The sequence below is a fragment of the Sinohyriopsis cumingii genome, chromosome 1, assembly GCF_028554795.1.
Source record: "Sinohyriopsis cumingii isolate HCF-2022 chromosome 1, ASM2855479v2, whole genome shotgun sequence".
Lineage (NCBI taxonomy): Eukaryota > Metazoa > Mollusca > Bivalvia > Unionida > Unionidae > Sinohyriopsis > Sinohyriopsis cumingii.
In genome coordinates this window covers 126,114,183-126,130,306 of record NC_142961.1, presented here as the reverse complement: position 1 = coordinate 126,130,306, position 16,124 = coordinate 126,114,183, and the positions used below count along the sequence as shown (strand labels likewise).

At 36.7% G+C, this 16,124-nt stretch overlaps 1 protein-coding gene across 1 annotated transcript in view; it reads left to right on the top strand.

The window, feature by feature from the left end:
• The window catches only part of LOC149807830 (general transcription factor IIF subunit 1-like), a 37,866-nt gene that overhangs the window by 868 nt on the left and 20,874 nt on the right, over positions 1 to 16,124 (top strand). Inside the window, exons 2-6 of the mRNA XM_089971064.1 lie at positions 410 to 568; positions 3,158 to 3,369; positions 10,133 to 10,303; positions 13,042 to 13,171; positions 14,222 to 14,309. Of these exons, the coding sequence (XP_089827190.1) occupies positions 410 to 568; positions 3,158 to 3,369; positions 10,133 to 10,303; positions 13,042 to 13,171; positions 14,222 to 14,309 (760 nt within the window). The remainder of the gene's footprint in view (positions 1 to 409; positions 569 to 3,157; positions 3,370 to 10,132; positions 10,304 to 13,041; positions 13,172 to 14,221; positions 14,310 to 16,124) is intronic.

Genomic DNA, 16,124 nt, shown 5'->3' with positions numbered 1-16,124 from the left:
ACAGAGCAAGTGTTTTATTTATTTTACCCAAACCACAGATACAGAGTAGCAATAAACAGAAGAACAAATAATTTTTTATTGTTCATTAACAATTAGAAAATGAACTGGTTAGTTATCTTCCTTTAAGCATTAACACCCTTGTACAGCATTTTACAGTGTGTTCCTGTCAGTAGCTGGAAGAGAAATAGACCAGTATCAGGACATAGAGATTACAGATAAGAATGAAATTTTGTAACCAGTTAAATTGAAAAATTGAGTATTTGTTTATGCTTTAGGAATCACTATATAAGATCAGATATAAATAAGTGCATTATTAGTTTGTGTAATATACTTTATATTAGAATTATCACTGAATTCATTTTATGCTAAGATAATATTTTAAAAATGTCTTCTAAATAAATTTTTTAAGCCAGGATCTTCATTTTTGAAACCTGCAGCATTATCTTCATCTGATGGAAACAAAAAGGTTGAGGAATATACCATCAGGGTTCCAAAAGACAAGAAGAAAACATATGGGATGATGAAGTTGTCATCGGGGGCAGACATTGATTTTCTTAAGTTATCACAGGTAAGTTAAAAGGAGTGGGAGGGGAAAAAAGTCACACTTTTGCGGAATATTTCCTTGACAGTAAGATGACTCAGACCACAGACGATTTATCCCAGTTTCTAAGACAACTTAGCTCAAGTCAGAAGTAAACAACTCTGACCAAGTTCAAAAACAACTTAGATCAGTGAAAAGTTAGACTCATCTGGACTCTGTTGTATTAAATAACCCAAATCTCTGTAAATTTTAGGCAATGATAAAAAAAGAGCCAATAGCCTGATGCCTGGGTCCCCTCTAATTTTAGTTTGGGTCTGTCCTGTATTCCAGGTCAGGTACACGTCGGGCATGTCAAAACAAAAATTAGTTTTCCCTAAGGAAACTTTGATCCTGCTGATGAAGCCAGTAAATGTACTTTCAAGATGCTGAAACACATGCCATAACATGGCACAATCTAAATCAGATTACCACTGTCCTAAATGAAAGTGAGATCTGATTTTAATCAAATGGAAGCTTTGCTAACAACATGATTTTTACTCCCAAACCCCATGACATAGTTGTGTTTCGAGAACAAGTTTTTCAGTAATCTTAAAAATATTATTATAATAATTCATTTGGTATATTCTTCTGACTCAAGACACTGGAAGATAAACTAAATTGGACTAGTCAGTTATAATATTGATGATCCAGATATTTGTGTCTGAGATAGTCAATCCTTGTTGTTGTTGTTGCTGAGCTTAATTATAGTGGCCTGCGCACAGTTGTGCACGTGCCACTTTTTTCTGACTGCACCGCAGCCTGCTAGTTGTTCCTGGGGAAGGGAATGGTGCCACCTACCCAGGCTTTTATGGGTTCAAGGAACCCTGATAGCTTGGCCTCAATGTATGGGTCCATAAAGGTCCCTTACAGTTGAATGGTTGGCTGTCATTAGTGGGAAGGAGGGCTCGGGAACGGTCCTGGTTGCTTCACATCGCTGGTTTCTTGTTGCATGTGCCTGGTGTTTCTTGCATTTTTTTCTTTTTTGTCTCTCTTCAAAATGTTCTATAAAGGGGGGTGTTCTATGCTGTTTATTGAGGTTGTTAGTAGAAATCATGTATGAAGAGAGATTTTCAGGGTTATTATGGTATTACTAGTCGAGGTGTTTAGGGTGTGCTTCCTACGTTATGTTATTTATAAGTTTGTAGATATTGCCTCTTTAAGTTATTTATTTATTAATGTTTTTAGAGATTGAATGTTATTTATACTTTATTTAGCAAGAGACTGGAGTCCTAGCTGATTACTAGGTTCGTTAAGGACATCTAGGACATCTGATTTTGTGGTTCCCTTAGTTTTTGATACGTGCTTCGTAAAAGAATTATTTATTAATATTTTTATAAAATTGAATGATGTGTTATGGGTTTTTATGTGGGGGCTTCTAAATTTATTTAGCTAGTTACTGGGTCTTTTGGTTTTGTGGGGATAGTAATTATATTTTGTTGCTAAGTCCTGCCGAGTCTATGAATTTATTTATATTTTTATGTGCTGATAGTTTATTTTCATTAGAGTCCATAAGTAACTTTGGGTATGTGTGTGGTGATCCAATCTCTTTTTGGTTTTTGATAAATATTTTCCTAGTGTGTTGCTATTTTGTGCATATATTGAAAACTTGGTGTAGATCTTCGGTGGTGTGGCAGTTAAATCAGTTAATTTTTGCTGGTGTGTGTCCTATAAACCTTCCAAAACTGCTTGCTAGTTTAGTTTTTCCAGTTATTATCCTGTTTATGGTTTTCTGTTCTAAATATTAATAGGTACCCTTAGGTAGCTGTATGTTCCTATCTACTGTTTTTTGGGTTTCATGGTGCTTTTTACCTTTTGTGGAGGAGTTCCAAAAATCTTGCCATTTTTGGTCTGTATATGTTTGTGCGAAGCTTAGTGCTTCTGTAGAGCTATAGTTAAGCTTGATAGAGTTTTGATCTCCTAGTTTGGTTTGTGCAACTTTGTCTGCTGTTTCATTGCCAGAGATTCCAGTGTGTGAGTCAATCCTTGTGACAGATTAATCATTATAGCGTATCCTTGTGACCAGATTTTATTATTTTTTAGCACTTCATCAACCACACTTAATAGAACCTCAGTGATATCATTCATTACAAGAACCTACCTACTACCACCTGGTATATCAACTTAGATATTCTGTCGCCATGAATCTTTTGGTATATGACACAATGGTACGGGTAATTCACTAAATTTTCCTTTATGTAATGAAAGTAATCGTTGGTTGCCCAAAGCTAAATTTTGGTTGTCTAGTGCAGCAGAGCACCATGTTTTCCTGTCCCAGTTGCAAAATATATTGGTAAACCTACTGAATATTGAAATAATTCTTATGATTTACATCTAAACAGTTTCTTGTTCAAAAGATGTATGCTGTTAGTATCAGTCTTAACTACATAGTTACCATCTTACCGTTCTAATTTCAACTATTTGTTTTTTATATCGCTAGTCAATATGAGACTTTTTATAATTTTAGGAGATCATACGTATGACATTTTGTTTGGCGCTGAATAGCCTAACAGTGCTGATGTGCCGTTAAAATAAATTCAATCAATCAATCAATCAGTCTTAACTATCTATTTTATGTAGACAACTGTAAAAATGGAAAGAGAAAACAACTTAAAAGAGTACAAGACTGCCAATGATCTTGAAAGTGCACCCAAGTTTGGCGCTGGTAGTGAGTTTGGCAGAGAGCAGAAGGAAGAAGCCAGGCGCAAAAAATATGGAATTATCAGGAAGAAGTACAATCCAGATGACCAGCCGTGGATTATGAAAATTGGCTCAGGCAAACAAGCAAGAAGGTATCAACTAGCACACTACTATATGCAGTGTTTTTGTCAGAAATATACAGCACTCCCTTACTTTAAGACCCTTCATTATAACACCATTCCTGTTATAAGGCAGATGTCATGGATCTCATTTCATTATTTAGCAGTACTATTTTGCTTCGTATAAGGCAGTATCCCCCATAGTTCCCATCAGCATTTAATCTAGGCTGCAAAAAACATTTATGACCCACTCAGATGTGAGAGACACATCTACACAGTGGTGTCAAAATAATTTGCTTTCATTGTACATACCTCTGCATCCATAATGTTCTTGTTGTGAATTGATTCCATTACCTGCTATCTGCATTACATAGATGAACATTTGGCTTACAGAGACTGATGGATAGCTAGACTCTGTTTGTGTGTGATTCAGATTTTTAACGTAGCTTTAACAATTTTTCAGTCATATTGCTACGATGTCTGCAGTGTGGCAGTTTATAGTGATGTCTAGCACTGGGGCATCATGCCACAGACATGTAGCATGATGTCCCATCCAGTCACATTATCCTGACATCAGGCGGACCAGTCCTAACACTAACCTCTAAATGCTGAGTGCCAAGTGAGGCAGCTGTTAATACCATTTTTGTAAGTCTTTTGTATGACTCGGAAAGGGATCGAACCCACGACCTCCCTCATCCAGATAGCTAGACTAGTTACATTGCCTTATGCCAGTGAATTATGTTTCACACAGTGATAAATGAAAACCATTCACACAACATGCAACAGACACATTCCCAAGAAGTGGTTTGTAGGCATGTTATGAACTATACAGTAAAACCTGTTATGAGAGACCGCCCCTTCTGCCAACCAAAAGTGGTCTCTCAAGACAGGTGGTCTCTCATAAGAGGTGTGTGAAAATGGACTGGTTTTCAGGGTCAATAGTTAGCATTGTTGAAAAATAAATAATACCCATACTCACTGTACATGTATCATATCCTTTATTCATGAATCTTGTTAAATAATGCATGCATTCCTCTCAAAATATCTTTATATAATAAAGATATACATCTATCAAACAACGAGAATAAAATTTATATTTCAACGTCACATTAATATGTACAAAAAATGAACAGTTAGATATGATGTATATGTCTTATTTTATACACATATTCACTGTTTTTTTAAAAGAAATCCATTATACTTCTTTGTTGACATGTTTTACTCAGCTATTTGGTCTGAAGATGTATCTCAATTATTGCCTTTTCCTGAATCAACTTTCCACTTACTGGTATGTTTTTACTCCTTGCAACACAAAACCACTCCCATACTCGCTCGTTCAGATCTCCGTAAACTGTCCGTCGTGCCGTGGCATATTTCCTCTATGCTTGTGCACCTTTCTGCCATTCGTTTCTAATGGACTTCTTGTCTTTGATTACATTTTGAACTTGCGTTTTACCGACGCTTAAGCTGACTGCTACTTTGCGAGTGGTCTCACCTTTTTCATTTCTTTCAATGACATTAATCCTTTCTTCCAGTGTTAAAATTTTTCTTTTTTTCAGCGGAGATTCTGCCGTTGTTATTAGTGTTGACGTTATAAAGACTATAGGTTTTGATCAGGTTTTGGGGAATTGTGGAATAAATATATATTATGTACCAATGAATGAAACCAAAAGACATAATTAACTCATCAGGAAATAATACTGTACATTTATTTAAATCAACAGCGTTATAGCTCGATAAACAAATGTTCCGACCATCTGCACCCACGTAAACAGATTGTGGCTTGGTGAAACACTAACAAAAGAAATAAAAAATAATTTTAAAAAAATCCGGAAATGATTCTCACTTACTAGTATTAAAGACAATGAGCTCATTCACCCTCCAGGCATTATGGATTAACTGGAAAGCAAACGACGTACTCAAACCAACACTGAAGCCCTTTCAGACGATTTCTCACTTGGACATAAGGACTACCGGCGTTTTGTGAGTTTTCATACAGATAAAGAAAAAATACAAACCTCTAAATTGACTGCGTATATCCATCATTACTCCCTTTGATGTTACTCTTACTGGCTATTCACATGACTTCGGCACTACAATGGCGGTTAGTGACATGTACTTTAGTCTGGTTTACTGCAGTTTACAAATGACACCATACGCTGGAGTTGTAAATTTCACAAAACTGGTACTGTAGCAAGACAAATTATTTTTAAATACTTTATTAGAGCAATCTTTGCTATTTTTGCCGTCTTTGTTACAAAGGATTAAATGATGGTTAGAGGTGTTTATCCCGATATATGGTTGTTCAACTATAGTGTTATTTAATGTGCACTTTGTTTGCATACTACATTTATCCCGAGCTCTAATGTTTACAAAGGATTAAGTTAAGGTCAGTGGTGTCAATCTGTTTTGATTTTTTGGCGATGCGGTCGTTCATAGCAGTGTCAAAATGCATATTTTGCCAAGAAATTGCGGTCGCTGGTCGCGTTCAGCAGGTGGTCGTTCATAACAGAGCGTTTATGTAGTAAAATCGATCCGTGCATTACGATTGTGGTCGGACATGACAGGTGGTCGCTCATAGCAGAGGTCGCTCATGACAGGTTTTACTGTATTACAGAAAATCACTCACATTATGAAATCAGAGTGACACTATCCAGCTGATTTTGTCTAATGAAGCTTTCCTTTTTTTTCACTAGCTCACCATACATTTTGAATGAAATTAAATACCAGTTGTAATTGGAAAAAAAACCAGACATTAGAAGTACAGTGGAGCCTCGTTAATCCGGACTCCATTTATCCGGAAACCTCGCTATCCGGACATAATTCAACGGCAACAGAATTCCTAAATGTTAATTTGCTCCGTTAATCAAGAAATCCGCGTTCCGGATCTGGAAATCAAAATTGGGGACCAAAGTGTAAAATTACCTTAAAACTTTTATCGATAATCCGGAAATAATCTGTCCAAAAATAAGAAAAATAGAAAAATCATATCTGAAAATACAGTCAGTTGGATAATACAGATTCACCTACGCAAATTTGGAGGTGTGCCAATGTATCAATCTCTGATTGTTAAAATTCTAGTGGTATGTTAAAGTTATCCATTAATCACGTGATCATGTGTGTGGAAAAACTAGGTAGCGTGACCATGTTGTAACCAGCGATTGTATAAACAATGTCTGTTTTAGCTAGTCGCCGACGGGGTTGTTAATAATTAAATAATCACACTGGGATCAAATTGTCCACGCTTTTTGACATAACATATGGTAAATAAATTAAGTGTGTTATTAAGCCTCTTTGTTGTTTACCAATTGTATGTAACAATCATAGTTTATTGATGGCTGTACAAATACAGTTAATTGATTTAAGCTGTGGACAGTATAGGGCTTCATATCAGAATAAAATGTGGACGTCAATTATCAGCTCATTAGCAACAATAACAGCTGTAAAATACGACTAATAGAAATGACTGCATTTCATTAGTTTACCGTAACGTGAGATATCAGTTTGTATTCGTTGTACATTTTACATATATTATGGCGACACCATCAAGCAAGCGTAGACAAGTAGAGATACCGGCCAGCATAAAAAAGATTTGCCAGCACAAAGATCACCCAAAAGCTACCATTCAGGATATACACCAGCATATTATGGCTTATTCATCCTTAGTCATTGGCATGTCGACAGTTGCGGACATCATAAAAAAAACACGGGCAAATGATTTTCCATACCTGCCGACTCAGCAGACCTAACTCGCACTCGCCACGCCAAATATCAACAGGTCGATGATGCCCATCTTCTTGTGGTTCTCAGACATGTGGACCCACCACGCCACCGTCACCGATGAAATGCTCATTGCCAAGGCAAAGATACTCGGTGACCAACTCGGCATCACTGACTTTGCCTATTCTCGTGGTTTTCTACAAAATTCCAAGAATCGGCGGGGCATCAAAGGCAAATTGTATGAGGGAGAAGCAGAGAGTGTCGACATGAACAAAGTGTTCATTGTCTAAACTTATATTTACTGTACATGTATGTACAATCGCATGTTATAATAATATGAAATAAACACACATCAGTAGAAGTATTCATTAATTTATTTCAACCATTATTGAATATGCAGTACAATTACAGCTAGCATATACATGTACGGGGCCCCGAGTGGCCGAGTGGTCTAAAGCGCTCACCGTTACGGATCACTGCCATCTCACCTCTGTCTGTGTCGGTTCGAGTCTCCGATGCGGCTAATGTGGTTATGTGAGAAAGCTTGCCAGTAGCTTCTCGTGGGTCGGTGGTTCTTTCTGGGGGTTTTCCGGATTCTTCCTCCACCATTAATACTGGCCGCCATGTATAGCCTATCTTGTGCTGAAAAATGTCGTTAAGCCCTACAACAACAACAACAACAATATACATGTACATGTATACGGTGTGATGACATCGTAAAATAAAAATGTGCATGATTCAATTATCCGGAAAGCTTGTTAATCTGGACATATTCACTGGGAACGAATGTGTCCGGATTAACGAGGCTCCACTGTATATACATCATGACATGCTTGTACCATGGTAAAACGTTGTTAGACTAAAATTTGCCATCTCAGACTCTCCCAGGATAAAGACAGTGCATTGAAGTAGTGCTGATTTAAAAATTATCACACTCATGATAGATATACATATCATTAAATGTTGATTTGTAAATTGATGGATTAAAGTTGTTATTACACCATTTCTATAGGTAAAAGAACACACTAGTAATAACTGAAGCATACTGGATGGCACAAGAGTAAAATGCCTTGTGTTAATTTAATTCAGTATAAAATTGGACAGACTTGTTGACTTCTCTACACAGGCCTGACTATTATTCACATTCTGTCGAACATATCTTTGTACCAATATAATTTTGTTTTGACATTTAGTGAATGGTGGATAGTTCTGTTCATTGAATATGTGAAGAATGCAGATAATATCACACAAAGATTTGACTTAAATGAAGAAAAACTGTTTAATATGTATTTATTTACAATGGATTGATGTGTTTGACATTTCTAAAGAAGAAAAGCACATTTGTTTCCTATTTAAAAAAGAAATTAATGTAATTATTAGCCAATAAAACTATGGCTTGGTCTTGTGCAAAATTCTAGTTGGCCGTTGGCCCCAGAGGGAGAATTTTATATTTAACCCAGCCCATGGAGAGTGTTATTATTGGGGAACACGGTACACTATTGTAGCACTAATCCATGAGATGATCCTTCTGGATTAGGGGGTGTAATAAAGAGTTTTTTAATTAAATTGATAGCTGATTCGGCCCGATTTGGGTCCTTGGAGTTATTTTGGAATAAGAGAATAATGACATCTTTACATTGCCTTTTCTTTCAAAAATGTGATACTGAGTGAGCGTTACAATCCTAAAATGAACACTGACATTTTTACATCACATTATCTTTCAGAACTTGATTTCCAGTGATAACTACAATCCTACAGAGAACACTGACATCTTTAAATCGCATTATCCAGTCATAGATACTACACATTTTGATTATTTTCTCCAATACATGTTACAGCAGTTTGAAACGTATGGTTCATTATGACCTAATTTTCATAAGCATGTGAACTGTGCTGTTGTCGAACAAGTTCCTTTCATGGCACTGTTATACAGCAAGGTGTCAGATATGCAGCTGAATCAAAATTGTTATGAACAGATGAATGTCTTGATAACTGTTAATTTGGTATTCTGTTATGGGTACCATCTTTCAGAGATTTAGCAGTTGCTACAAAACTTGAATTTAAGACCCAACAACAATTCTTTTATGAAACATCATGACCCCATTCCTCAACAAATTGAAAACATCATGACCCCATTCCTCAACAAATTGGAAACATCATGACCCCATTCCTCAACAAATTGAAAACATCATGACACCATTCCTCAACAAATTGGAAACATCATGACCCCATTCCTCAACAAATTGGAAACATCATGACCCCATTCCTCAACAAATTGGAAACATCATGATTCCATTCCTCAACAAATTGGAAACATCATGACCCCATTCCTCAACAAATTGAAAACATCATGATTCCATTCCTCAACTAATTGAAAACATCATGACCCCATTCCTCAACAAATTGAAAACATCATGATTCCATTCCTCAACAAATTGAAAACATCATGACCCCATTCCTCAACAAATTGGAAACATCATGACCCCATTCCTCAACAAATTGGAAACATCATGACCCCATTCCTCAACAAATTGGAAACATCATGATTCCATTCCTCAACAAATTGGAAACATCATGACCCCATTCCTCAACAAATTGAAAACATCATGATTCCATTCCTCAACAAATTGGAAACATCATGACCCCATTCCTCAACAAATTGAAAACATCATGATTCCATTCCTCAACAAATTGGAAACATCATGACCCCATTCCTCAACAAATTGGAAACATCATGATTCCATTCCTCAACAAATTGGAAACATCATGACCCCATTCCTCAACAAATTGGAAACATCATGACCCCATTCCTCAACAAATTGGAAACATCATGACCCCATTCCTCAACAAATTGGAAACATCATGACCCCATTCCTCAACAAATTGGAAACATCATGATTCCATTCCTCAACAAATATTAATATCAGTCAAAAAGTCTCTTTTCCCCCAAACACAAACTTGTTACCATTGTAAATAAATAAATTCACAGTAAATGATTTTCTTTGAAGTTTGCATTAGACAATTAAAACATGTCACCATTATGCAAGTAAGACAAGCATGATAGTTTTATCCACAGGTACAAAGGAACTCGGGAAGGTACCATTACAGATAACACATCGTACTACATCTTTACCAAGAGTGCAGATGGGGCCTTTGAGGCTTTTCCTGTTGAAGAATGGTACAATTTCACCCCTATGATTCGGTACAAGTATCTGAACTCAGAAGAGGCAGAGGAAGAGTTTAAAAGGTACAGAGTTCTTGGATACGCAAATAATCACATCTTATTACACTGCATAAATATATTATAGACTACTTAAGATACCACCATTGGGAAGGAAAAAAGAAAAGGACCCTTTAAGACAGGTGGCTACTTAATATGGGTCCATGTTTTCTAAAATCTAAAATGAGAGTGCCATTTAAATTGTTATTTTAAAAATCTTTCAAAGTGGATGTCAGTTGCATCATACAGTATTATTTCTAATACAAGAGAAGATGGACAATTAAAATTTAAATAGCTCCGAGCCACCAGTGAGCAATGTCAATGGTCTGGGTGTATAAATGAAAGGTATAACAAGTTAATAAAATATATCAAATGTATTCAACAACTTCATCGACAAATTTCTCAATTGCAATTTCTTTGAACAAATTCAGTCAATTACCTATTCACAGTTGCCAATTACTTTTTCATCATATGAATTTAAGGTCTTAAATGAGAGTGTTTCTTCAGTGATGTCTGTGTTAATCATCTGCCTGCCTCATGATTCTCATTTTGTACTTCTGGTACCCTTAACTACGTGCTCTCCTGCCACTTCCAGATCTGGCCTTCTGACACTTCCGGTACTGTCTTCCACATTTCTTTCTGGCACTGCACCTCCACACAAACTGGTGACATCACAATAGACCTCCCACATGCTCTCAACATTTCTCTTTCCAATCCTTGCATGCTGCCTCTCACACCCACCTGGAAAGCTTCCTCAAGAAGCCTTCGTTTGCAAATCCAAACCTGGAATTTCATTAGAATTCCTTCCCGCTGTTTATTGAGAGCACAACTCGACAGTCTAATGCCTCTCAACTTCTTTATGATCCACGCTTAGTGAGGTTCACACATGTACTGATGGGAAAATGGATGTAGTCTGAACAAACTGCTTATTGAGACTTATTGAGATACAGTCTGGTCTCTTTGAAAACAATCCTGGGGTAATTAGCGCTTACCTGTTGGTCTCAGGTTTCTGGTCCTCAAAAGGCCAAGATTGTTTCCAAGCTGATCATGGCATCATAGACTGATGGCAAAACAAACAGAGGAGTTCCTACTTGGATGGCCTGGTGGGAGAATTCCCTTTGAATTTAACTGCGAACAGGTCGTTGCAAAATGGTTAAACAACAGACAGGCAGTTTCTCTGTGTCCAGAATCAGCCTAAAGTCATAATCTTACATAATACGTATTTACATTATCCCATGTGCTCTTAACTATGAATTAACTATGAGAAGATATGTGTATATATGAAGCATGAAGCATCAGCAAATTTTCCCCACAGAGTAACGCTGGACACGAAAAACATGTATGTGGTCTCTGAAAAAGATTCAGTTTCAAATCCTTCTCTGTACCTGATTAATTTTCAATCTTATTCTTAAGAATTTTACATCCTTCTATCCAAATTCTTCTTTAATCATTAAACCAGTGTTAAACAGCGTCAGTTTGGAAGGAAAAAAGTCATCTTTTAAGACGTGTGACTGCCTAATATGGATCCATATTTCTTCGGATTTGGATGTGTGGACTTAATGAATTCGACTGTTTAAGACAGGAGGCAGCCTATTATTGGTTGTTTTTTACTCAAATATGGATGTGGGGACCTAGAGAATGTGACTGTTTAAGACAGGAGGCTCTGAATGTTGGTCATTATTTTCTCAAATTTGGATGTGGGGACCTAGAGAATGTGACTGTTTAAGACAGGAGGCTCCTAATGTTGGTCATTATTTTCTCAAATTTGGATGTGGGGACCTAGAGAATGTGACTGTTTAAGACAAGATGCTCCTATTGTTGGTCAATATTTTCTCAAATTTGGATGTGGGGACCTAGGGAATGTGATTGTTTAAGACGGAGACTCCTAATGTTATTATTTTCTCATTTTTTGGATGTGGGGACCTAGAGTATGGCTCTTTAAGACAGGTGGCTGCTTAATATGGGTCAATATTTTCTCAAATTTGGATGTGGGGACTTAGCGAGTGGCTGCTTAAGACGGATGGCTGCTTACATATATGTCCATATATATATAAAATTTGGATGTGGCAACCTAGAGAGTATGGCTTTTTAAGACAGGTGGTAACTTAAATATTTGTCTGTACATGTATTTAAAAAATTTGGATGTGGAGACGTAGAGAGTATGCCTCCATAAGACAGGTGACTTCTTAAATCTATGTTCATATGTAAGAAAATTTGGATGTTGTAACCTAGTGAATATTGCTGTTAAAGATGGGTGGCTGTTTAATATAGGTCCATATTTATAAACTTCGGATGTGGGGATCTAGAGAGTGCTGTTGTTTAAGACAGGTGGTTGTTTTATTAAGGTGACTTTAAGGCAAATTTGGCTGTATATTGGAACATTTGATTGAACCTCATTCACATTTAAAATGTAAGCTTGTTCATCTATCAGGTTTATTAGATTTTTATTCAGGCAGTTATCTGCATTGGGTGTATGATCAGCTATTTAAAAAAAAATATTGAAGTCTGAATTTAGTGTATGTTGCCACTTATTGCTTGTTTACCTTTTTTCACTTCACAGTTCTGTAATTTTTCACTATACCATTCTGTAATTTTACATCCTATGACATAATCTCTTTTTTTGGAAATGAGAATTTGTTACATATTTGGTAAAATCATAATATTCGTTCTTTTTGGATGTAAATAATTTATGTTCTTTTGATATAATTTAGTCTACATCCAAATTAAATGTTTTCCATATATAATTTCTTTCTTTGAATTTGCAGAAGAGACCACACTTTAAATTTGTTTTCGGTGATGGTTCGAAAGAGAATAAAAAATGACAACTCCAATGAAGAAGGAGAGGAAATGGAGAAAAAAGAAAAATCCAAAGGTGGAAAGAAGAGCAAGAGCTTTGTAAGTAAAGAAAATGGCTTATTTAAATTTAAAGAAGATAAGTTGGCACTGGTGGTCTACAAAATTATTATGGGCACTTTAAGTTTCAGAAGGTGTTTCATGAAAAATAAAATCTGTGATTTTAAATTTTGAGGCATGTCCTGTTGACAGCTGATGTATGCCTCACACTTACTGCCAGTCATGAATGTACTGTTTTTTTATAGGTTGTATGATCATGTTTCTTCCGAAAGTAACTTGCAGGAATGTTCAGTTTAGGATTAAATCAATCATGCAAGCCTGTTTATATAGAGTTAAAGTTGATAACTGCCTGAAAATTTCTATCATTCAGCTGGGTGGGTGCAGTTTTTTTGCACAAAAAAGTTACGTTTTCCCTGTTCCAGATACTTGAGTTATTTTATTGCTTTTTTCAGGTTTTACTTTTTATAATGAATCTAATTAAAGGACCATTTTTTTTGTTTTGTTGTTGTAGTATTTTGTCACATATTGTATGATAAACTGACAGTAAAGCATTGATCATTAGGATTTACATTACCTGGAGTTACAATCATCAGTACAAAAGATGCATGTATCATATGTACCATCATCTATTATCTCTTGTCCTATAACAGTTATTTCAACAAATCTTGAGGGGTATAATTTCTAATGAGTCAGGATATTAGTTGTTTGGCCATATGTAAATTTCCCATATTAAAATGTTTTGACATTTGTTATAGGATGTTTATTGCCAATGACTAACTTCAACACCTTGAATTACAAGTATGACTGTTTTGGTTATAACGTTGCTCTCTCTATATGGATTGCAGGAGGCTGATCATATTTGTTATGATTTTTCATGAGGATGAGTAGGTGGCAACAGAATGTTTTCAAATTATGAAATCGTCCCAGAGAGTGGGCAGGGAGTGGGCAGCTGGTGCCAGAGGTAATAATAGTGAAGATATTTGTGATGGCTTCCATCTCTGGTTACACACCTTATTTTAGTAGAATTCCATTAAAGAAACATGTCTCCAAAGGTTGTTTATATAAATGGGATTTACTGTTCTTATTCTTCAGCTATTGACTGACATGGATGAATTTGGAGATCTGTCAGACGAAGATGATGATGAAGAAGAAGAAGATGGTGAAAGGGAGGGGGATGATGGTAAGCTGTTTTTCAGGTGCAGTAAATCTCACAACATTCAAAGTGCTATGGATCAGACCTGAAATATATCATTCTTGTTTTTAGCTTTACTGGTCATAGACCAGGAAAGCTGGTGATCTTTCCTTTGTCCATCATCTGTCCATTAGCACAAGTTTATTATTAGTATTGTTTTCGTTACTCATCCTAAACTAAATGGAGGATTACCATCAAAGTTTACACACATTTATCCCAAGGTCTAATTGGTCCAAGATGAAAATGTCAGCCATAGATACCATCTTGAAAATCTTATCAATTCTCCTGAATTTATGGTCATATCAACATAGGGCTTTTACTAAAAGACTTCAAATGCTGTCATAAATGAAAATGATGCCAATTTGATGTCCATTATGGCTGCCATGGCAGCCATATTGAAAATCTTGTTATAGCTACTCATCCTGAATGGAAAGTTGTTATCAACAAGTTTTCACAAGAAGACTTCCTATGTCTAGTTGGTCCTGAATAGAAACTGATGTGATGTAAAGTCCAGTATGGCTGCCATGGAAGTGATGTCGACAATTTTATTGTAATCCTCCTGAATGGAAAGTAATATTGACATATGATTTTTGCCAGATTATTTCTTACGTTGTCTATTTGGTCCTAAATGAAAATGTTGCCACTCACAACTCATATTGACACCACAATGGTCACCTTGAAAATCATTACTACCACTTTTTGTTAATGGATGGTCATATCAACCTGGGGTTTTCACTAAAGGACTACTTACGGTCTGAAGTTGGTCCTAAATGAAAATGGTGTTGATCTGATGCCCAATATGGCTTCCACAGCAGCCATCTTGAAAATCTCATCAGTACTCCTTCTGAATGAAGGTCATTTTGTTAGGGGATTTCTCCTTTGAATACATTCCCCAATCACATTAATGTTAGGAATGTAAGCCCTACTATCTCCTGAATCCAGTCCTCCTAAAGGCAATTTAACTATTATATATATATGGTGTGCTGCAAAATGAAGCTTCAGCCAAAGAAGATACACTGCTCTAGGCAAGAGGGTAAACCATGTATTGATGTGAGCAAGCCGTCATATCCAAACAAGGCTAAGGAATTCACTTATGCCCTGTCCAAGATGTTTGATGCAGAACCTTCCAATGGCAGTACCAAAGAGAGATGGGATCATATCAGAGAAACTGTGTATAGCACAGCCACATGGATATTTGGTAAGAAGCAGTCAAAGAACAATGACTGGTTTGAGGCTAACTCCGTCACACTCATGCCAGCCATAGAAGAGTGTCACAGTGCTCACCTGGAATACAAGCGATCTCCCTGCCAGAGGATTCTACAGGCATATAGGTCTACCAGAAGCAAAGTACAGAGGTTAGCACGGCAGTGTGCCAATGAATACTGGCTTCAGCTCTGTCAGAGCATCCAGTGGGCAGCAGATATCGAAAACATCAGAGACATGTACAATGGCATAAAGAAAGCAATGGGTCCCACAAAGAAAGTGACAGCACCACTGAAGTCTGCCACAGGCAATACCATCCACAACAAGGGCAATCAGATGGAGCGAACTGTACTCCAGAGAGAACCACGTAACTAACTATGCCCTCAGCGCCATTGAAATCCTCCTGCTCATGGCTGAATTGGACAAGAAACCTACTGTGGCAGAACTAAAGAAGACCTTAGAGAAACTGTCCTTAGGTAAAGCCCCAGGGAAGGATGGCATCCCAGCAGAAGTCATCAAGTGCGGCTGCAGTGTGCTGCTGAAACACCTGCATGACCTCATCTGCCAGTGCTGGGATGAAGTTGCAGTGCCTCAGGACAT